The 24,434-nt window shown below is 41.6% G+C and overlaps 1 protein-coding gene across 3 annotated transcripts in view; it reads left to right on the plus strand.

The window, feature by feature from the left end:
- The first annotated feature begins 310 nt into the window (after positions 1 to 310).
- The window catches only part of tbc1d2b (TBC1 domain family, member 2B), a 29,016-nt gene continuing 4,892 nt past the window's right edge, over positions 311 to 24,434 (plus strand). For 2 of the 3 annotated variants that reach the window (XM_052119643.1, XM_052119645.1), the window contains exons 1-10: positions 311 to 697; positions 3,955 to 4,099; positions 5,490 to 5,655; positions 8,382 to 8,554; positions 8,897 to 9,120; positions 17,378 to 17,770; positions 19,612 to 19,722; positions 20,005 to 20,201; positions 21,222 to 21,716; positions 24,143 to 24,260. In XM_052119643.1, the coding sequence (XP_051975603.1) occupies positions 359 to 697; positions 3,955 to 4,099; positions 5,490 to 5,655; positions 8,382 to 8,554; positions 8,897 to 9,120; positions 17,378 to 17,770; positions 19,612 to 19,722; positions 20,005 to 20,201; positions 21,222 to 21,716; positions 24,143 to 24,260 (2,361 nt within the window). In that variant the 5' untranslated portion in view covers positions 311 to 358. The remainder of the gene's footprint in view (positions 698 to 3,954; positions 4,100 to 5,489; positions 5,656 to 8,381; positions 8,555 to 8,896; positions 9,121 to 17,377; positions 17,771 to 19,611; positions 19,723 to 20,004; positions 20,202 to 21,221; positions 21,717 to 24,142; positions 24,261 to 24,434) is intronic. The other variant, XM_052119644.1, reaches the window with a different exon arrangement.

A 24,434-nucleotide genomic window follows, 5' to 3' on the forward strand; every position in this document is an offset into this window, starting at 1 on the left:
ACCGTCCTGTTATTTGACACTTTCACTCTTTTTTATTGTATCATATATTTATTAATTTTCCCTAACATATTTCATATGCCTCATACAATTGAATTATACAATAAGAAAATCATCAAAAGCCCAAATCCTCTTTTTAAAGTCTCCCTAGAAAATGTTATGTATTAAAATATTAACAAATTTGTTAAAAGATATTCATATTAGTGTTTTCCACAACATTTCCAATCAACTCAAAACGATTTTTACGACTAAACTACATTTCCCATCATCCTCCGCTGCAGCACGAGAATGGAAGTCATGTGTCGTAATGCGGATGGAAACTTCGTATCTGCTGATAGAGGAGAAGAAAGTCTAGAGAAAGATGCACGAAGAGGATGACAGCGCTCCCAATCCCAACAGGAATTCTCGGATCCTGGCGACCAAGTCTCTAGATGTGCCCGACAGTGATGGCACGAAGGAGGAGGCTCCCAAATTATGTGGCTACTTGAATAAACTGCACGGGAAAGGGCCCCTGAGAGGGTTTAAAACGCGCTGGTTTGTGTACGACCCGAGGAAATGTTACTTGTATTTTTTTAAGACTCCCCAAGACGCCCTGCCGCTGGGACACATTGAGATAGCGGACGCATGCTTCAGCTATGATGTGGAGGCAGAAGAGGGAGTCTTTGAGATCCACACCGACGGCAAAGAGTTCCTGCTCAAGGTACAATTACTTAATACATCTTAAATAATCATCTCGAAGACCATGAGGATGGAATGCATGAGCATGTTTACCATATATACATTAATTGCACTGGTTGTTGTTGGCTTCATTATGAAAGATTAATTTCTTACAAAACGTATGAACTTTTTATGAAAAAGTGTCCATCCTGGTACTATCAGTCATGTTTACAAAAACCATATGATCATAATTTTCTTTTATTTTTAAGTCTTTTAGTTTTAAAGTGTGTAATATGCAGGGGTGTAGACTGTAGATTCTGTGTAGATTCCCCGCCCCCCTGCCCCATAATAATAATAATAATAATGAGGGCTGGATGTCGCCTGGCACATCATAATACGATACGTATCTCATTACTCGTCACGATTCGATAAATTGAAATACATCACGATACGATACGATTCAATTCTAATTTCTGTTCAAATTTATTTGGGTATATTTCAATTATATGCTGATGTCTGATGAATAGCATGTAGCTCGAAACCACGTTTTTGTCTCTTGGTGAGCTCATTAAATTGATTTGGAAGTAACAGTGTGCCAAGTTTATTGTGTGTTTACATGATATGAATACACAAATAGTTTAATCTAAATATCGACACATGGATCTATAGAATCGGACCATATCATGAAAAAAACATTGTGATATTTGATTGTATCGACACAGCCCTAATAATAAACTATTATTTTACAGTTATATATATATATTACACACACTCTCCATTTTGAACTTGACTGCTTGCCTAAAGTGCATTTGCACACATACAGTATACAGAAGTGAATGTGTAGAAATTCACTTGAACAGCATACAAAGGTTAGACACTGGCTCAGTCATTCGGCTGTTGTCAGGATACAATATAACATGCTGGACAGTGCTCTAAACATCTTGTCCCATAGCTGGAGAATGTAGGATGATAACACGAGATTCTTGTTATAATTGAACACTGCGCTGTACTATTGGGTTGGTCCTTTTAGCAGGCTAGAGAAACAGTTTGAGATATTAAAATCTTTTCATGTCAGTTTCCCAACTTTATTTCTAGAAATTGTATTAAACATTTTGGTTTATTTGGGTATATTTTATTTCTGAGAAATTCTCCCTCAGCTAACACTGTAAATTATACAGGGAAACCTTTACCTTGGTATATTACATATATATTCATTTTAAAAATAAACAACAGCCTAAAATATTCAGTTGAATTGCTATTTATTTGACAGATAATATAATGAACAAATCCAAAACTGAAATAGACTTCAAAGTAGGCTAAAAGTAAAAGATCCATCTTGGGATTTTAAGAATTTATATTAGGATCATTCAAGTGAAGATTACGATTCATTGGAAAGTCGATATTTCTTCCCGGGCCTAGTTATTTACCAATATTCACACTTTTCTATTTAACCCCTTACATCCTGAAGTAATTTAAGGATTTAATGCTTAAATGTCATACCCAAAAGTAAGTGCTTATAACGAAAAAAAAATGTATGCAACTATATTTTAATCACGCTCAGAGACTCTCACGATACAACACTGCTGACAAAACACACAAAACATGCTAAAAATACACTCTTCAGTTATTATTCATGTTTGGGCATTATAACTTTTAGACAGCAAGTATGGATGGTCATTAAATTAACTTTGGTGTTATTTTCCAACATGTCCACTATACCAGAATTTAAATTTTTGTTTTACAGTAATTATGTTTATGATTGACGTACAATAGCTTATGCTTTTCAATTAGGTCTAAAATATTACTACTTTTTATATCGGCAACAGTGAAGCATGATCTATCACACGGTTCTTCAAAAAGTTCATAAACAAAAGCGTTTTGTTTTAAGTAACCTTATTTTAAGTAACCCATTTTATTTATGCAAAATATAATTTAAAAATTTTTTTTATTACTTTGGTGATAATATGACCAGGACATTGTCTTGACAGGTTTCGTCAAGTAGTCAATGTGTGCTTTCACACTTGGTTAGATTGCTAGGACCGAACCCAAGTTAGTTTCCTCCCCCTCCCGCTGCCTGCACTGGTCTGTCTTCACATTATATTATTTGGGTCCGAACCGCAATCATATTATGTCATCAGCGTGGGTACAAGCGGCAGCTGTTTACCACTGCAACTAGGTAGGAACTCGAGAAAACCTCACTGTGTTAAGTGAAGTATTTCTCATCAAATTTGTCTCTTTGGATTTACCACGAAAACTTTCCATTTACAGAACAACACTTGTGTTTGTCTCCCGCTGATGCATTGCAAATGATGTGAAGAATGTGAACCGCTCTTTAAAGAGGATTTATTTGGACACAAGTAGGAATGAGAAATGCAGATCATACCATAATAATTGCGAATGGGATCCTGCGAAGACATGATTTATACGTCATCTCAAGCGGTTCATTTCCGCGATTTGGTACGATTGCATTCATATCAGTTGTGAACCGTACCAAAGTTCACATGAACCGTACCCCTAGACCACGTTTTCAAGCAGACCCGGATGCTGTTCATGGTTGCACACCTGAGTTCTGAAAACAACGTTCACATTATCCTAACAAACTGAATTTTGATGTAATTTGACCCCAGGTGCACATCAAATGTGCCAGTGTGAAAGCCCCATTATGGTTATTTAGATAGCATTAGCCCCGTTCACACATGCAACCAGGTAAATTACAGGAAAATCGTTGGGTTGCCTTTACTGGTAAATGTACCAAATGCGCTGTTCACACATACCATCAATAAGGAAATGTATAGGTAATGATGCAACTTTGCAGTAAGGAAAATTGCCAGAGCAAAATTTACATGTATTTTCAAAAGGGTCGTGTTCACACATGACCTATAAACTGGAAATTGAAGGTCATTTTATGGAAAAGACTGTATGTGTTAACATGAATAACGTCAAAGAGCAGAAATTGAAAATATTGAACTATTGAAAATAATTTCTGCGTAACGCTGTCATAAATTTAAACATTAACATTATTGGCTATAAAAACCCCCAATATCATTTCATCTCTAGTTTAAACTGTGAGTTTCATTGCTATAGTGCATACAAACCTTTCATGCAAGAAGTTCACATTTATTTAGATTTTCACATAAAGTACAGATTGCTGAGCCGTAAACTGGAACTGAGAATGAAACGAGCATGTCGGTTCTCAAGGGAGACACCTGTTTTCCTGTTCCTCCTGTTATACCACAAAGCAACAGGGCAGAAAATAAATGTTTTGTTTAACACTGGTTTTATTTCCTTTGAAATGTACAGGCGCCCAACAGGCAGGTGATGCATTACTGGTTGCAGCAGTTGCAGCAGAAACGCTGGGAGTTCTGTAACATGCCTGGCCATCGAGACAGCCGCTGCTCTCCCACCCTGTTTTATCCACATATGGGTCTGGTGGCCAGAGATGCAGGTGAGGGTTAGCAAACAAGCAGCAGATTGTATGCACTGGAAAAAGATAACATGAAAGAGATATAGAAATCAGCTGCTTTTCATGTTCTGCTTTCATCTGTAGAACTTTTGATACTGTTGTATATGTTTGACATGAATGAACAGTTACTCAGTCTAAACAGACTTTAAACATGTAGGTCATAAATGTGATGAATTGCATGCAGACCATATACACTACCAAACTCTTATGAATGGGCTGTCTTCATTTATATCGATGTTGCTTGTCATGCAATGGACTATATAATAGGATGTCGGTGCAATAACCGGAGAAGAACCTCAGAATAAAATTGCAGCTATCCCAGCCCATTAGTGCATTGCGTGTGCAGTTTCGCAAACCCACTTGCGCCTAGAGTTCACGAATGTTTGCATGAAAATGCCAAACCTTCATGGCCATGCCACTGTCTTTGCACATATGGCGTATCGCATAGCACTGCACTTAAGGCATAGTGCCCTTAAAATAGGGCCCTACATATCTTGCATATGTAGTTGGCTAATGGAAGACATGATCTCTCTCTTTTACTCTATCTTTTTATGAGGAAATGTAATGGTTTGCCAAACCCTCAGGCAGTTTTGTATTTTTTGCTGTATGAGAATTGCTGTAGAATTTAGCATTATTTTAGAAGTATAAAAGGCAGAAGAGAGTGTGCTTCCTCCTTATTACCACCACTTTGCAAGTCAATGGCTTTTTTAATTTACATAAAAGAAATGCCCTTGTGGATCTCTTAGTGCATTAGTCAATTAATTAGATCAGTGGTGTGGTTTAGGTATGGGAATCATTAGGAATTTAACAATTCCGGTTCCGATTGCGGTTCCTTAATGGTTCCAGTAACAATTCCAGAAGTTCTTTTGAGGAAGAATTATTTGAAAATGAGAAATGCAATTCTTATTGGATTTACTGTCCTCTGTAGTCTGTTGCCAAATGAATGGTTCTTTTGTACAGAGCATAACAAATCAGATATAAAATTAAAACCTTCTTTTAAAAGGTGTTTTGCAACGTTTTTGTTACACACTGCAGATTCAACAGAGCTGCCCGCCTCATAAGAGTCATTTGTTTGTGTGTTTTACACTTTTGACCCAGTAGAGGGCAACGCTGCTGGACTCACTGTCAGAATATTTCAGTACGGTTTTCCAACTGGAAAATTCACACAGGAGGACCATTAACAGAACCGAAAATCACAATGATCATCCGATTCTGGTATTTTGTAAAGAATGGGTCCGGTTCTGAACAAGAACCAGTTCTCGGTTCCCAACACTAGTTTTGTTAATGTATGTGGAAAAAGCTCCAGACTGTCACAGGTGAGATATACACATAAATGTTAGTAATTCAAACTATGTCTGAATTGTGTTTTAAGAAGCAACACTCTTTGAGAAGCCCAATGAGAGCATGGAAAGTGTTCGGAGTGACTTTGCTGTTGAGATGGACTGTGATGGACTGGTCGGGGTTCAGTCTGGACGTAGCCCTGTTGTTCAGCCCACTGCAGCGCTCAATTCCCTCAGACACTGGGGCTCTGAGATCAGGTAAAATCCTTGGACACAGGCACTGGGATATGCTGACAAAAACATGCAGATAGCTGAAAAAAAATTTATGTTATGGTTGAAATGGTGGTTTTACATATGTAAAAATGCTTGAAAAAGAAAACTAATCCTGGAATTGAATGCGGTACTGTACGCTGTTAGGCGGTGCTGGAGATACATGATCAGTAGAGGCCAGTCGTGTCTCATTGTATGAGCAAACACTGATCTCTAATCAGATCTCTAAGTCAACCTTATACTATGAGCTAGAGGTCTGCGCCTGCGGGTTTCTCATGTATGGGTTCGGGTTTGTAATTAATGAAAACTTAAATCATGGGGCCAGCAAAGGTAACATGTTAACGGCAGTGTTAAGTAACATTAGTTACTTAAATTTTTTACTAAAAATAATTTGATTCATGTAATGCGTTACCTTTTAAATTATTGTAATGAAATTACTGTTACTGATTACTGATTAATTACTTTTGAGTACATTATTTGTGCTAAAGTAATGTGTATAATACATACAAAATATTAATTCATATGTACAGTATGTTAGCATTTCGGTGACAGCTGAAGGGTGTGCGACAATCAATGAGGAGGAAATATAGACATTTTGAATTAGAGCAGGAAAAAACTTTTCTAGGAAAAGTGATTTATAAAGTGCCTTAAAAGTAAAATAATTAGTAATGTGATTACTTTTTTGATTAAATTATCAGTACAGTAATCTTATTACATTTTCAAACAAGTAATTTGTAGTGGATTACTTGTTTTGAGTAACTTAACCATCACTGGTTAATGCATGTGTTATGATTTAAATATGTTTTATGCTGTTAAGACATTTACTTTAAATTAGCCTTGATTTCTGCGAACTGTTCAGTATACACAAGCAACTGTCTGTAAATGATCAGAAAAGTAACATTGAGTATCTGGTGTGGCCACCAGCTGAAAGTACTACAGTGCATCTCCTCCTCATGGACTGCACCAGATTTGCCAGTTCTTGCTGTGAGATGTTACCCCACTCTTCCACCAAGGCACTTGCAAGTTCCCAGACATTTCTGGAGGGAATGGCCCTAGCCCTCATCCTCCAATCCAACAGGTCCTAGACGTGCTCAATGGGATTGAGATCCGGGCTCTTTGCTGGCCATGGTGGAACACTGACATTCCTGACCTGCAGGAAATCACGGACAGAACGAGCAGTATGGCTGGTGGTATTATCATGATGGAGGGTCATGTCAGGATGAGTGCAGGAAGGGCCCAACATGAGCGAGGAGGATGTCTCCCCTGTAATGCACAGTGTTGAAATGTCCTGCAATGACAACAAGCTCAGTCCGATGATGCTGTGACACACCGCCCCAGAACATGATGGACCCTCCACCTCCAAATCGATCCCGCTTGGTGTCCTCGGTGTAACGCTCATTCCTTAGACGATAAACGCAAATCCGACCATCACCCCTGGTGGTCCCCTGTCTGGTCCAGCGATGGTGGGGTTGTGCCCATAGGCGATGTTGTTGCCTGTGATGTCTGGTAAGGGCCTGCCTTACAAAAGGCCTACAAGCCCTCAGTCCAGCCTCTCTCAGCCGATTGCAGACAGTCTGAGTATTGATGGAGGGCAGTTGTTGTTGCCATCCAATACCTGTCCCACAGGTGTGACATTCGGATGTACCGATCCTGTGCAGGTGTTGTTACATGAGGTTTGCCACTGCTTGGATGATCAGCTGTCCTTCCTGTCTCCCTGTAGTGCTGTCTTAGGCATCTCACAGTACAGACATTGCAATTTATTGCCCTGGCCACATCTGCAGTCCTCATGCCGCCATGCAGCATGCCTAATGCACATTCAGATGAGCAAGGACCCTGGGCATCTTTCTTTTGTTGTTATTCAGAGTCAGTAGAAAGGTTTCTTTAGTGTCCTAATTTTTATAACTGTGACCTTAATTGCCTACAGTCTGTAAACTGTTAGTGTCTCAATGACCGTTCCACAGGTGCATGTTCATTAAATGTTTACGGTTCATTGAACAAGCATGGAAAACCTGTTTAAACCCTTTAAAACAAAGATCTGTAAAGTTATTTGGATTTTTACAAAATTATCTTTAAAATACTGTGTCCTGAAAAAGGGATGTTTTTTTGTTTTGTTGAGTTTATATTATAGTGAATTCTCCACTTCAAAATTTCATAGGCATCTGTTTGAAAGATGTAATGCTGAAGCCAGCCGAAAGCACAGCTAAAGAAAGACAACTGGCTGGAAATTCTAGAACAGCTCCAAGTTCAAATTTTAGTGGCTGGCTGATGCAAATAAAAGAATAATAATAAATGTCAGGTGAGAGATTTTAAAATCAGTGATACCAGAACATACTAACAGCAAGACTTCTGTATGTTTAAATGAAATCTTTATATTAAGGTGGGACAATTTTGATTGAACCAATAAAAATATTAATAATTGCATATTTTGGCTAATTTTAAGATGCTATCAGCTTCCAATAAGAGTGTAGTACTTTCATGCATTTTTTTTCACAGCATATTTCTCCAACAACCATTGCAGAAAATGTAAAAGAAAAACAAATAGTAGTTTCCTTGTAATAGATTAAAAACAGAAATCAGTATTTCCTCTACTCAGACAGTCAATGCAAATAGAGGTGTTACTCTTTCTGATTTCAAGCTTTTTAACCCTCTAAACTACAGTATATGTTAAGAATAGGTAAAGACAAACTTTCTCCATTTCTCCTGCCTTCAATCAGAAATAGTATGTCCCACTTGCGGCCTGGCCGATTAGGAGAGAACCGACGCAGTGTGTTTTACACACCCAGCAATGAGGACTGGGAGATGGTGGACCCTCTAAATAGAGACACTCCAGAGCACAAACCCCCACCTGAAGGCCAGCGCAGAGAGAGCCCATCACACTCTCAGAGATGTAAGATCGTCATTCAAACATTTCCCCTTTCTGCCAATTAGAGAAATGTGTAGATTTTGTGAGACGTATTGACAGTTTCACAGACTGTATGTTCTGTTTTTCTTCTTTTTTTTTTTTTAAATGTGGAACTTTCTATTAATGGAAGAGTAATGATTTCCTGTGAGGGTTTGTCAGTAATGGTGGGATGCGACAGTTGTTCATGCTAAGTGTCAGATTTGAAATGTATTTATTTTAGGCTTTGTGCACAGTTGAGGACATGCAACAAAAATGACTGTATTAAACTGCCTAGGCTTTAAATGCCCCTCTGTAGCTCTTTTTTTTTCCATTGCCATCTGTCTACAGACTCCATTGGCTCAGCATTTACATTTGATATCCGCCCCTCACGAATGAAGCGGCCCTTTCACATGGGCTCTGGGAAAGCCGCCCGCAGCACAGAGAGCTTGTCTGTGGAATGTAACGGAACCAAGACCTCCGAACTGCAGATGCGCATTCAGAGCCAACAGGAGATGATCAACCACTTGCAGGAGCAAGAGAACCAGCTTCGGGAGGACCTTGCCAGTCAGAAGGTACAATATGAATTAATCATGGCCATCCTTCATCCTTCAAGATTATAACCCAATAAATGTCATTTTTAGTGTGGGCTCCATGCATGATTTTTAATGGTATAGCAGAATCTTTGTGCTTTCACACAGTATATACATCATACCGTCCAGCCTTTATAGCAGAAGTATTTTCTCATGGTTTTGCAGACATTTTATGTGGGCTTACAGTTATATGATTTCTGGTTAAATTTTTCCCCTGTTGTAAAACTGTTGATACAGTCCTACTGCCTTTGCAGGCAGCAGTCCAAAACGTTTGGCCTGGGGATATTTTTCACGGGGATGTCAGAGCTGTTTGCTAATAATTTCTCATTCATACTTGGGGATTTCCCATGCATGTTGGTGAACACAAATTGTTCATGTGGTTTTTGACAGAATCGGATTACTCTGAAATGCATCTATAGTTGTAATTCAATGAATGGTCCTTTATCGAAATACCAATAAGCTTTGATGCAGCATTTCATGCCACTCTAGTTTTGAATTGAATTGTTCTGCTGCTCTGTGTGCTTTTCTGTAAAGGTGTCATCACATGTTAAGCAGGGGCCTTGAGAACCACAAAATGGGTATTGTTTTTGCACTTTGCTCTTTGTGTGCATATAAAAACACCCTCTGGCCAATGGCTGTGCTTTTCACCCAGACACCTTAACAACTGTCAATAATGGCTCTGCATATAGTAATCAGGAACACAGTGTGTTTTATTCACTTTAACCATTGACTTCACATTTTATTAACACATGTACTCATAAGGATTTGAACAAATAATGGACTTCATTCATAAAACACGAGCAGAACGAATTCTTTGGTAAATCGTTCGTAAATCCTTTCTATTGTAAATTCTTGGATTCATTTAAGTTTTTGTATGTTCAAAACGTTAGTTGGTACAAGTAAAATGTGCACCTGCTTCCAACCACTTGTAAATCATGTGTAAGACATATGAATGTTTTGTGTTCTTTTAGACAAACCGCCATGACAAAACTTTTGATAGAAGTGAAATTAAATAAGTAATGACATTTTTTTTTCATAATTAAATGAGTGAAATTAACCTTAAAAAAATTACATAAATTAGGGGACAAACTATTTAAACAAAATACTAATTTAAAGCTTTTCTTTGGTGTTTTAATTTATTTATTCAAAATAATTTATTACCGACTCTGCTTTGTACATTTGAATTGTTTTTACAGCAGAACTGGTTGGAGAGTTTCTTCATTTGATATGAACTCTGTAATTTAGGTTTCACTGATTTTGTATAGGGCTCAATATATTGTGTTCATTTGATAATGTATGGTCAATGTTAATGCTGTTAAAGCTATAAATAAACACATGTTGCTGGCAGGGGCATATACAATACAACAGAAAAGAAAAAAAATTTCGATCAAAGACCTTCTTTAGGCATTCCATCAATTTATTTGAAGATTCTTCCAGTTGCAAGTATAACACTGTTACAGTCTTTATTTACACTTAAGTTTCTATCATTATACTGCCGATGTGCTCAGCTGAACCAGAAAATGTTAATGGTGATGGACATCCTCCTGTCGACATGAACTGAAATTTGTTTTTCATTAAAGCATGATTTGAAACCATTTTTATTGACCTCTTGGAGAGTTTCATTCACAAAAGAACCTCTGATGACAGCAAAAGCATACATTGACTGTAAGTTCCTCACTTTCGAACATGCAAGTGTTTGATAAATCAATATTTTACAATGTGAATGCACTCCATACATTTTTTTTTTTTGTAAATGTACAGTTCGCATTGATGTTAAAAGTAGAGCTGCAACTAAAGTTTATTTTGATAATTGACTAATCTAATGATCATTAGAACAAATATTCGACCTTTCGGATTAATTAACAATTAATCAATATCTCTTAACCAATTATTCAGTTTGTGTCCCGACATAAAAGATTGTATTAAATGTGCTTACTAACATTAAAGAGTACAAAATCATCTTTTAAAAATACCTCTAAATGACATTCACTGAATTAAAGGAAAAAATACTTTTTATTAAGTTTATATTCAGTAAAATATTCACTGCAAAATATCCAATTGTTCCCCTTCTGTCGCTCTCTCCACGTTGTGTCGGAGAAGCGACACTAGGGGTCTCTCTTGAGCGCTGATATCCACCTCTGATCTATGAAAAAAGGCCAATGAGAGTTGGCAGCCAGTATTTGCATGTCCGCCCCGGACATACGGGTATTTAAGCGGCGCAAATACGGGAGTTCATTCAGAAAATTTCTTCGGAGCCGATGGTCTGTCTGCAGTTTGCTGCGAGTTACACACCACTAACGTTCCTTGTTTCCTCTGACGATCTGCATACTGTTGGATCTTGACGGTGCACAACAGCGGCTTTCTCCTTCGCATTGCACGGCGTGCATTGTTGCCCCTGAGCGCTTCGACAGCGCAGACACACACACATACTGTGTATTAAAAGAGTTATTTCCCTTAAAAGAGTTAATTTCTCTAACAGAGCAAAACACAGCGGCGTTGAACGTCCTTTTCAGGACGCGTCTTTTTCAAGATGCCCTTCCACCCCTGTGTTGTTCCTGGATGCGGTAGAGTGCTCTCCGCTTCAGACGGCCACAGGCGCTGTCTCGTGTGTTTGGGCCGCGATCACACCGAGGCGGCGTTTGTGGATGGCTCATGTTCTCACTGCGAGAACATGACCATAACCACGTTGCGGTCGCGGCTTGCTTTCAACAGAGAGCAAGCCACCCCAGCTGCACCCGCATTGCTCCTTCTTCCCACGGGATTGAGGGCGATGCAGTTGGCGCTGGGGGCGATTTGAGGCGGCAGCGGGTGCAGTTTCGCCGGGTAGCCCCCGCGAACCTCCCATTCCCGACACGCTCACTGGTCCCCGTCTATGCTCGCGGCGATAGCGGCTCGCCTCACGGCCCGGCTGTCTATCCTCCCGAGCCCGAAGCAGATGAGCTCGCCGCTGCATCGGAGAGTGTGATGTCTGATGCCGAGGACTCCCCTGGACTGCCGCCTGCGGGTCAGCAGGCCCAGGCTGAGGCCGACGCTCAGATGTCTGACATGCTTTCCCGGGCCGCCGTGAGCGTGGGGTTGGATTGGAACCCTCCATCCTCCCCACAGCCTTCACGGTTGGATGACTGGTTCCTGGGGGCAGCGCGCTGTTCGCGGCCACGCATCCCCCTGGTCCTGTTTTTCCCGGAGGTGCATGACGAGCTGACGTCTACGTGGAGAGCCCCGCTCTCCGCTCATCTAGGTGCCATCCGCTCCACTCTCAATTCTGCCACGACAGCCGACCCTTCTTACGGTTTGCGTTCGACGGCCAGGCGTTTCAGTACAAAGTCCTCCCCTTCGGCCTGTCTCTGTCCCCTCGCGTCTTCACGAAGGTCGCAGAGGCGGCTCTTGCCCTCTACGAGTAGCTGGCATCCGCTTGGGGCTTCAGGTCAACTGGGAAAAGAGCAAGCTCACTCTGGTTCAGAGCATCTCTTTTCTTGGGTTGGAGTTAGACTCAGTCTCAATGACAGCACGTCTCACCGCTTCCTTCAAGCCAGGCACAGTGGTCCCTCTAAAACTTTTCCAGAGGCTCCTGGGGCATATGGCGTCCTCCGCGGCGGTCGCGCCGCTGGGGTTGATGCATATGAGACCACTCCAGCACTGGCTCCAGACTCGAGTCCCGAGACAAGCATGGCACCATGGCACGCATCGGGTAAGGATCACCCCCGCCTGCCTCAAAACACTCCGACCCTGGACAGACCTCTGCTTTTTACGGGCAGGAGTGCCCCTGCAGCAGGTGTCCCGACGCGTTCTGGTCACAACCGACGCCTCCCGGTCCGGGTGGGGTGCCGTGTGCAGCGGGCACGCAGCAGCAGGCCATTGGAAAGGGGCCCCGCTGCGTTGGCACATCAACTGCCTGGAGTTGCTGACCGTCCTTCTTGCCCTCAGGAAGTTCCTCCCGTTAGTTCGGGACAAACACCATGGTGGTGGCGTACATAAATCGCCAAGGCGGCGTACGCTCCCGCCACATGTCACAACTCGCCCGCCGTCTCCTCCTATGGAGCCAGCAGCGACTCAGGTCGCTGCGTGCCACTCACATCCCCGGCAAGCTCAACGTCGTAGCGGACGCGCTATCACGACAACGCCTGCCCGGTGGGGAGTGGAGGCTTCACCCCCAGTCGGTCCAGCTGATTTGGGAACGGTTTGGCAAGGCCCAGGTAGACCTGTTTGCCTCCCAGGAAACCTCCCACTGCCCGCTCTGGTACGCCCTAACAGAGGCTCCCCTTGGGACAGACGCGCTGGCACACAGCTGGCCCTCGGGGCTGCGCAAGTACGCATTTCCCCAGTGAGCCTTCTTGCACTGGTGCTGTGCAAGGTCAGGGAGGACGAGGAGCGAGTCACGTTAGTGGCCCCCTACTGGCCCACTCGGACTTGGTTCTCGGAACTCAGACTTCTCGCGACAGCTCCTCCCTGGCGAATTCCCCTGAGAAAGGACCTCCTCTCTCAGGGACGGGGCACGCTCTGGCACCCGCGCCCAGACCTCTGGAACCTCCACGTCTGGTCCCTGGACGGGATGCGGAAGAGCTAGCCGGCTTACCGGCGACCGTTGTGAATACAATTAACCAAGCCAGAGCCCCCTCTACCAGGCACCTTTACGCCCTAAAGTGGCGCTTGTTCGCAGATTGGTGTTCTTCCCGAACTGAAGACCTGCAGAGATGCGCGATTAGGTCAGTGCTCCTGTTCCTACAGGAGAGGCTGGACAGGAGGCTGTCCCCGTCCACCCTCAAGGTGTATGTTCCCGCCATTGCCGCCCACCACGATCCTGTAGACGGCAGGTCGTTGGGTAAGCAAGACCTGATCCTCAGGTTCCTGAGAGGCGCCCGGAGGTTGAATCCCTCCCGGCCAGGCCTTGTTCCCTCCTGGGATCTCTCGGTAGTCTTGGCAGTACTCCAGACACCCCCCTTCGAGCCGCTTTAATCAATTGAACTCAGGGCCCTCTCTCTTAAGACGGCCCTGCTGATCACGCTCGCCTCTATCAAGAGGGTCGGGGACCTGCAAGCATTCTCTGTCAGCGACACTTGCCTGGATTTCGGTCCGGCAGATACGTCTGTGATCCTAAGACCGCGACCGGGCTATGTGCCCAAGGTTCCTACCACACCATTCGAGATCAGGTAGTGAACCTGCAAGCTGCCCGGAGGAGCAGACCCAGCCTTTCGTTGCTATGTCCAGTGCGTGCCCTGCGCATTTACCTGGACCGCACACAGAGCACCAGACGCTCTGAGCAGCTCTTTGTCTGCTTTGGGGGATGGCAGAAAGGGAATGCTGTCTCCAAACAGAGGCTCGCCCACTGGGTTGTCGACGCCATCACACTGGCTTATCACACCCAGGCCATGCCCCTACCCTTGCGGGTCCGAGCTCACTCAACAAGGGGTGTTGCGTCCTCGTGGGCTCTGGCCAAGGGCACCTCCCTAGCAGACATCTGTAGAGCCGCGGGTTGGGCAACACCCAACACCTTTGCGAGGTTTTACAACCTCCGCGTTGAGTCGGTTGCGTCTCGTGTTTTGTCAGGTCCGAGCCCGTAGAACTCGGTAACATGTAGACCGACCGGCTGGGTGGATCGCTTGCGCCCAGCGCCCTTTTCCTGACGTCAAGTTTAAGTAGTGCGCCTTTTTTTCCAGGGCGCCCCACTCCGAGTCGGGACCCTGGTCGATTCCTCCCCAGCCCTCCGAGTCCGCGGTTCAGCGGAGGAACTCGCCGACCCAAGCTACTGCGGGTACCCTGATGGCTACCCTGTACTGGTATAGGTGCTCCACAGGTAAGGCCTCCTGCTCGGACTCCTCCTGTGTGTATTTCCACGGTTCTGTCCACTTACGAGCGGACCCCCGTGTCTCCCTTAGGCAGTTACAGCTGCCCGGTCGCCGTGCTTTAGCAACTCCCCCCTTTCGAGGCTGGATCTACCACCGCACCATACTTTCCACACGAGCCCTAAGACGGCCGTGTGACGTGTCTACCACTTTTCCTCCCCAAGAAAAAGGGCAGGTGTGGTCTCCGCAGGGTCTGGGTAAGACCCCCTTCCCTATATGCGTGTAAGGGTCCCGGCCGTGATTGCTCTATGCAAGAAACATAGAGAGAAAAGAGAAAAAAAAAAGGCCCAGCCAGGCTGGCCCGTTCCCATGTTGGCAATCATCGCCTTGTTCCCCTCTCAGGGTAACTAGAAGGATCCCGATGTTCGTATGGGGCATTGGGGAAGGGTACATGCAGCCGGGTACAGACGATGCGTGGCACTGGATGAATCCCTGCCCACCTCTGTATCGGCAGTTCACGTACACGGTTCAGCACATGGCAAGATTGGAATGGGTCCCCTAGTGTCGCTTCTCCGACACAACGTGGAGAGAGCGACAGAAGGGGAACGTTTGGTTACCTATGTAACCTCCGTTCCCCGAGGGAGGGAACGACACGTTGTGTCTTTCCTCCGCCATGTCGCTGAACCGAGCCACTGTTGTGGCCGGACCATTTCCGGCTCCTCCACTTGGTTGTACTTCTGCGCATGCAGTAAAGACAAAATATACGTATATTCAAGATCTATTCTCTAAAAACGAGTCGAAATATCTTATATGCTGCTTCTCATGTGAATGCATCTTTTTTTTTATGGATTTTTAGATATTTTTAAATATTTGTATTTTTAATATTATATTCAACATTCTCATATAAAAACATTCTGTTCTGCAGTATAGCTGCTAAAGTACATTGTTTTAAAGGAGTTTTATATATTTATATTAGAAAAGAAGCAAAAACAAAAGCAAATCAAAAACATATTTTGTTGCAGTGTATAATGGAATGAAGATTATCCTCTCTCACCTTTCTGTTCACTTCAATCCATCATGAACTCACAAAAAGCTCACTTAAGCCTGCGTATTGCCAATTTTCTTCACGATAAGAAATGCACAGTGACACTAAAGCCCTATGCGTACGGCATTTGTTTCTCAGGGTGATGTCTGTAAATGTAAATTTTCATGGCTCCTCTGTGATAAATCTCATGCGTTCAGATGACTATTATATCACAACATTTTGTCGATCACATGATTGCAGTTACTCTTGTTATATGGAAAATTCCTCAATTTACAAACTGTGTCCTCTGTATTTGCATTTAAATATGTTTGGAATTACGCTAAAGTGAACATAAGAATTTTAAAACATGAGGGAACTGTACTGCTTTTAACTGTTTAACTGTAGCTGCGGACATTTACAGTGCACATTTTCACATATGGAGCAAGCCAAAATTCTTGCGAAGAGCAACTAAATGAATCAAGAAACTGTAGAGACAAGACTATTTACCAACGCTGCCAAATAAATCTGTCAATGGGGGTACGCATGTTTCGTCGCCCGCACCACTTCAGTTGTGCCGCTTGCGCACTCTCTCTTGCAGGCAAGGAGATATAGAAGACCACATATCAAGGACAGTAAAGATAGTTCAAATGAAATTTGAAGAGCTATGGTAAAAATGGTTTTCTTGTGTTTTATCTATCAAAATGACGGACATCATTTGGAATTATCTGTCAGTGTTTAAAAAGTGGAGGTAGAAATTAAACTTTTTAAATAAGATAGACATAAACTATCAACTTTTCTGGGACTATTCAACCTGTATAAATGAGTACAACCCATATAAAAGTTTTTGGAAGCTCATTTTTTGGTTTACTCCCAATATTTACGAAAGTTTCATAAGTGAGGCCCACTGTGTGTTAACTTCTAAAGGTGTGATAAGACAGATCACCTAATGACTGAAAATTTTATGTTTTAATAACAACATGAATAACATGTTGATACGTTGATCAAAAAAGGACACTATTGAGCAGTTTATTGCATGTGTCGAGTAGTGTCTGTCTAGTTTTTATTGCCTATTTATGATCATTCACCAGTCCATGAAGCTGAATAGTCATTGTTACAATGTTACATAAATGACAGTCTTTTAACAGATCCCGGACAAGCCTCCAATTTCTGTTAGAACCCCAGTATAATGGCCCACCACAGCAAGTGTCTGTCATATTTATTCAGTTTCCTTGGTGTTTTTTCCCTACACAAACAAATCTGATAAACAATGAATGAGTAATTTTCCAGATACAAAGACAGGAGCTAACCAGTTTGTTTGGCCAGATCAGTCTGTGTGTGTTTGCGTAGTTTATGCAAGTGATTGATTGGTTGCTCCTGTTTGCTGAACTGTCTTGAAGGCTTGTGTTTTATTCACCATTTTGTCCTCCTCTACCAGGAGTTGGTTCGTCTCCTCCAGCAAACACTACGTAGCTCCCAATGCGACTGGCGATCCGCAGGACCTCGGAGTAGCGTGGGGCCCCACAACCAAAACCAGGATGAGACTGAAGCAGGCAAAGCCCTGGCAGAACGAGACAACCAAATCAAGGAACTTTGTGGCCACATGGAGAGGCTAGCCTTGGAGAAAGAGAGTCTTCAGAAGGAGTTAAAGGCTTTGAAGATCAAAGTTGGTGAGATAAACGACCAGCTGGGAATGCTCATGGAGACCATTCAGGCCAAGGATGAAGTCATCATAAAACTCTCCCAGGAAACCAATGAAGGAGGAACACAATCAGCTGAATGCAGCTCACCTACTGCCAACAGGGAGCAACAAGAGCTGGACACCCTGAAGGTAGTACAAGAACCTACAAATGTGTATTTCCAAATTAGTTGATCTATATTATCTGAAATATGAATATGTTTGTGAAGATGATCAGTGTGGGTGGGAGCTTTGGGTCAGATATCCCTGCTAAAAAAATGGCTAAAACCAGCTAAAATTGGCTTGTTTTAGAGGATTTTGGCCACTTTGTGCAAGCTGTTCAAGCTGGGAGACCAGCTTGACTCCCAGCTAAAATCAGTTGAAAACCAGCTTGGCAAGGCTACTGGTTTTAGCTTTTTTTTTTTTCTTCAGAAGGGTGTTATAAATCTGACAATGGCAACCGTTATGTGTAAGACTCACAATTACCTGACATAGAGTCACAATCAAATAAAAAATATCAACTCTATATTATGTCAACATACGGTAGTCTCATGACAAATCTTAATAATTTGTACGAGATGGCAAAATCTTAAGATATCGTAAGACTTGGCTCGTACGAAAAGGTACGACTTTTAGAATTTCAAATCGATACAATATAGACATACAATTTTAGCTAGCCTCCAATCCAACACTTAATTAAGTTTGGGTAAAGGGTTGAACTTTATGGTTCGGTTTAGGTTTGGTTTTGGGGTTAAATTTTGGAAAAATTCTAATAACGTAATTTGTTGGTTCATTTATTTTTCTCTGTGGGAATAAAAGTTATACGTTTTTGTATGACCCAACTCATGGATTTCTCAAGATTTCGCATCTTGTATTAATTATAAGGACTTGTCATGAGAGCAGGTTGTTATGTCTTAAATCTCTTTTGTTTATAGTTTTCTATATACTGCAGGTTACGGTAGTTTTATAAGCCCTGTCTTAAGGTGTGTTCACGCTTGTAGTTCGGTTCACTTGATCCAAACCAAAAAAGAAAATTATATGTTTAGTCCTAATTCGCTTAGCGTTCACACTGGCATTTTTAACACTGAACCTAAAGATACAAAACAAAAGACATAAGGATAAGGTCACAACCTGATTGGATAGCTTTTATAACATATGTTTTGCGACAGAACTTGCCAAACATCCAAAACAATGCTTGCTGCTGGTCTAAGTATGCTCGTTGGACCCACGTTCCCTTAACCTATCACTGAACATTTTGAACTCTTGAGCATTTTTGTGTGTTTTTTCCAGTATACTGGAAATATGCTCATCGTATCAAATGTTAATAACTTTACCTCCTCATTGCTCCATGTTCCAAAATGTGTCCACTCATTTAGTTTTGCATACACCGCTCTTACTGCTCTTTCTATGTCATCAAATCATGTTATTTTTAGGGTCACATCTTGTGAAATCACATCCTGTTATTGGTCCGTTTAGATGTCTTAGGTCCATGCTGCGTTTGGAAGCGGACCGAGACCCACAATTCAGAGGGTCTCGGCCCGCTTGTTTGGTATGCACCAAGGTTTGGATGGCAGCATTCACACTTGTTTAAGTGAACTTCACTAACGAGCAATTGCACCAGAGTTCGTTTTAATCGAACCAAACCTGCCAAGTGTGAACACACCCTTAATGACTGTTATGGTATATAGTGACAAGTTTTATTAAGTATATTAGCATGGTAAGCAACTTGGCTTTAATGGAGTGCGGGGGGAATAACATTTCAAAAACTGCAGAAATAATGGTCAATAATATACTGACTTTGTGTAGTCCTTCAGTTGCTTGTCCTTTCAGAGGTGAAATGTTCAGAGATGTAAGAAATGTTACAGAAAGTATGTGAACCGAATTAATTGCTATAGTGATTGTTACATGATATCTATACTTCGAGGTTCTGTTTGGTCTCTGTACATGACTTTTAATGTCTTATATTCAACTTTGTGGGTTTAACATTATTCCAGGACAGTCTTCAGGGCTACAAATCCCAAAATAACTTCCTGAACAAAGAAATCCTGGAGCTGACTGTCTTGCGAAGAAATGCTGAAGCAAGAGAGAAGGCACTTGAGGCAAAGGTCTGTGCTTTTTCTGTATTAGACAGTTTATCAAACGTGTTTCCAATGCAAGTACAGCAGTGACTTCAATAACTTTTTGCACTTAAATGACCCTGGCTGTTTCATTCGCAGATTGGTTCTGCTTTTGTGCCATGTTGGCATTTGCTTTTCCTTTTTTTCTAGCATTCCCCTATCCTTCGCAAGGTTGATGTGCATGTTTTTCTTTCCGGAGGAATAATTTTTCTCTCTCTTTTTCACCCTGTTCTCTTTCTGTCCATCTTTGCATCTATTCTGCATCTACAGTACACCAGTTTGGAGGCCAAGCTTTGTCAGGTGGAGAGTAAGTACCTGGTTCTTCTTCAGGAGGTAAAGACTCCCGTGTGCTCCTTCTCGGAGCAAACCCATAGCGGAGAGTTCATCACTCGTCTGTTAGAAGATGCACTAGAGGTGGAGAGCACAGACCAGCAGGAGCATCCAATACTCAAACCAAACGCTGTCAGGTATCACAGTCAACCTAAAACCTTCAGTGACACAAAACCCCATGCTTTGATAATACATTTTCCTAAAGGCAAAGAAATAAAAATTCAGTCTACTATGTAGATATACTCACAACACAAAGTTCCCTCACCAGTCCACCCAGGCTGTTTTTACAAATTGAGCTGCAGAAGCCTGGTTATTTGTTTATTGTAATGGTATTGATGTTCAAACTAAAATCTGGCAATTTTGGTGCATACAACCTTGAATAACATATGTCGAATTAAGAAAAAAATATTAATACAATGTGAACAAAATGACCTCTTCAAATTGCATATTGTCTATTACCAAATTCCACTGTTAATCCAATCTACATGAAATTTAAAATAAAATTCCCTGCCTACAAAACAAATATTAAAACCAGCCCTGCCACCATAACATTTGCATTTACTTATGTTTACTTTAGTTTTTTTTTATTGCCAACCTACAATATCTAAAGATCTCATCCTCAAACATTTCATTCTACTGGTCTTGAAACGCAACTCTAAATGAACAGTTTTCTTGTTCCACAAAACGGTGTGAAAACAAATATCATCATGCAAGGGCGTAGATTTGGCTTGAACATTGGGGGGGTTACAGTGTGAAGAATTTACATGTTTCCATTGATCATTGAGGGTTATACTTGCTTTTTTTTATTAGTGTTTTATATTTTTTTATATATACCTCTCCCCCCATCCCACCTTGGATCTATGCCCCTGTCCTCATGCCTAGTTCAGTCTCACTGTGTAACACAAATTTGCCATGGGACATTTTAAGATGCAACCTTTAAATCTTTCTAATATCTATATATGCTTTATATGACATGGTAGCTTGGCAGAATATGGGCGAGACATTGCAAAATAAAGGTGGAAATATATAACTTCCTTGTTAAAGTAAGTGTATAGACACTTATTATCTATGGCGGGGTACTATAATTAACACAAACTACTCTTATGAACCATTGGCCTCATATGACCTAAGCTAATGTTTTCTTAAATCTCATTTAGCGAGTATGACGTGCATGGCTTCAAGACCGTGCCAGAAGAGGAGGATGAGGAGGAAAAACTTGAAGCCAAAAAGAGAGCGCTGGACCTGAAGTCCCTTTCCCTAAAAGACCAGGAGACATCAGTCAGAGTAAAATGGGACAACTACCTGGCCATCACCATGAACAGAGATATGGTTCGATCTCCAGAGCTGAAGGTGCTGATGCGAAGTGGGGTGCCCCATAACCACCGCTCCAAAGTGTGGAGTTGGTGTGTGAACTTCCACGTGAAAAAGATCCGTGACAGTCAGCCGAAAGACTATTACCAGAACCTTCTGTGCATGGCAAGTGATAAACCCAACCCAGCCTGCAAACAGATTGAGCTAGATCTCTTGCGGACACTTCCCAACAACAAGCACTATGCCTCTCCTGACTCTGAAGGCATTCAGAAACTCAGGAATGTGCTGCTGGCTTTCTCCTGGAGGAATCCAGATATCGGCTACTGCCAAGGCCTGAACAGGTAACAGGTCCAAACAGCTCTATATGGCTAAAGCAGGCTAGGAGGAATCCGTTAAAAATTAATTGCAACTGCTGATTGTGTTGATTATTTGCATGCATTATCGTTTATTTTAACGCCTGATTCTCTATAGAAATTATATTATAAAAAAACAGTCTAAAAATGACTAGGTATGGCACTGATCCTATACCTGGATTGGTATCTGGTCCTATACTGACCTTTTTACCCGGATCGAGTGCAACTTATATGGACTCGTATTCAGACTCTTAAAGTCATCCAAAAGCTTTGTGAATTGCAAAAAGCTGTTTAATAATAAATATAGTGTCTGCATGCACAGCTAAGTAGTCTCTGGCACCACGCTTTACTGAACGAGCGCCGCTCTGTAGAAACATACACATGTGCTGCCCAGTGCAATATGTGGTCACTCCACACAAACTCCACCTCAGATGTAGATGATCTATAGTTCGGTCCACCTATAACATGCATTGAGAACGGCGCAGGACAAGCATCTTACCAGATGTTGAATGAGAAGTGTATTACACTACTGTAAATTAGCCTACAAACAAACACTTAAACACAGACTTCCTGGAGCACTCAACACTGGACTTTCAAAATAAAAGCCTTAAGAAATTACAACTGAAATGCATCGCCAATGAATAGTAAAATTATTATTACAAATTACAGTTAAAACAAATTGGGTTCCAGAAATGTGTTTGATTTAAAAGTGGATTGATATACTCATAAAACTAAAATTAAATAAATAAAATAAGAGAGAGAGAGAGAGAGAGAGAGAGAGAGAGAGAGAGAGAGATATCTGAAAACATTTACAAGTCCAGATACAAGTTCAAATGTGTAAAGAGAACTGGCTTCTTTCCTACTGAAGACTTTCACTGGAATTACTGTTATTTTTGCCGCTGCATACTAGTTAAACATAAAGTTTGCACATGCTCTTATGTAATTGTTTTTTTGTTTTTCTATTTTATAATGAAATAATATATTGTTAGAGGTTTTTGTTTCTTTACACAAAGAGTTCTCCCAATCAGTTCCACACAGTGAATTATAGATGTTTTAAACTCATTAAGAAAAAACAACATTGGTATCGGATCAGGATCGGTATCGGCCGAGAGGAAATAAATTGGTATTGTTCCATCCCTACAAATTACTGCTGATTGCAATTCCCCAGATTGCAAGCTGGTTCTGAGTGCTAGGTTATGGAGGATGGAGTAGATTACCTCAATCTGGCATACTTTGCTAGGACTGTAGAGTATATCTCCACCACAGTGATCCCCAAAATTAAAATGATGTCATTATTTACTCACCCTAATGTAGTTCCAAAACCACATGCCTTCCATCAAAGCTATTTTTTTCTTCTACAGATCACAGAAGGATATATTTTAAAGAATGTCATGATCACTCATTTCCATACAATAGCAGTTGATAGTGACTCACTTTAAAACTTAAAAAAGCAAAGTCTCCTAAAAGTAGTCCATGCAGCTCGTGCATCATATTTCAAGTCTTCTTAAGGAATACTATCACTCTGTATGATGAACAGACTGAAATGTATATGAACAGTTCACCCAAAAGTGATAATTCTCTCATAATTTCTTCACCCGCATGTCGACTTTTTTTATTCTCAATTACACATCTGCAAATGTGTCAAGCACAAGGAATTATGATTGAACTTCAAATCATGACTATGCCAAGGAGACAGCAAATGGCAAGATTTATACCGAAAAAGGTATTTTCTCACCCAAATTCAATCAAATCCCTTCAGAAGGATTCAACCACATAAATCGTATGGATTACCTTGATGCTGCCTTTACAGTATGTCCTTTTTGGAGCTTGAAAGTGTTGGAACCCATTGACTTGTTTACTTTTCCTTTAAGTTGTTATTCATTCTCAAATCGAATCAAGTAACTTATTAACACAAATCAAAAATGGTGACGCGTCAATAAAACCTTGTTGGTTCCTGCACGTCTCAAGGCCAAACATCAGGATGTCATCAAACATATCATCGCCATATTTGATTTGGGCTCTGTTTACATGAGTTGATTGATGAATTGATTTAATTTAAAAGTGTAAAACAGCTTACATGTCGGTCTGTTCACCATACAGAGACAACTATACCTAAGCCGTTCATTGGTTAATTTTCACGAAAATGTTAAACCGTGTCTCTGTGGCGCTGTAACATTTTTGCATCTTCTGTATGTTTTAACCAACCTGTCCAGCCCGACAGGACAACATTGGCTCATTCAATGATGTGAGTTGGGGTGGGACCATCTGTTCAATCAACATCGATCAACAGCAGTCAATGGGTGTATTTGGAAAGCTGTTTAATAGCAATACTCATCTTTGCAATTCAGTTTGGTGGTGCTAATGGCGCAGAAAATACACACTTCATTTTTAAAGGTTGTTTTTCAATCTTTCAGGCTGGCAGCCATTGCTCTTTTGTATTTGGATCAAGAGGACGCTTTCTGGTGTCTCGTTGCCATTGTGGAGGTTTTCATGCCACGTGACTATTACACCAAAACGCTGCTTGGTTCACAGGTACAGTTTCAAGTATGAAATTTCCCCCAAAAACACTGCCAGAGTTATAACAATGGACAAGAGACAGGGACTTTGAGCATGTCATTGTTTACTGGGTATGACTCACTAGCAGCAGGCTAACAGCACATCTTTTTTCTATTCTGTCATCTCTCATTGTGACTTTGTTTTTTGGTT

Source organism: Xyrauchen texanus, chromosome 46, assembly GCF_025860055.1.
Source record: "Xyrauchen texanus isolate HMW12.3.18 chromosome 46, RBS_HiC_50CHRs, whole genome shotgun sequence".
NCBI lineage: Eukaryota > Metazoa > Chordata > Actinopteri > Cypriniformes > Catostomidae > Xyrauchen > Xyrauchen texanus.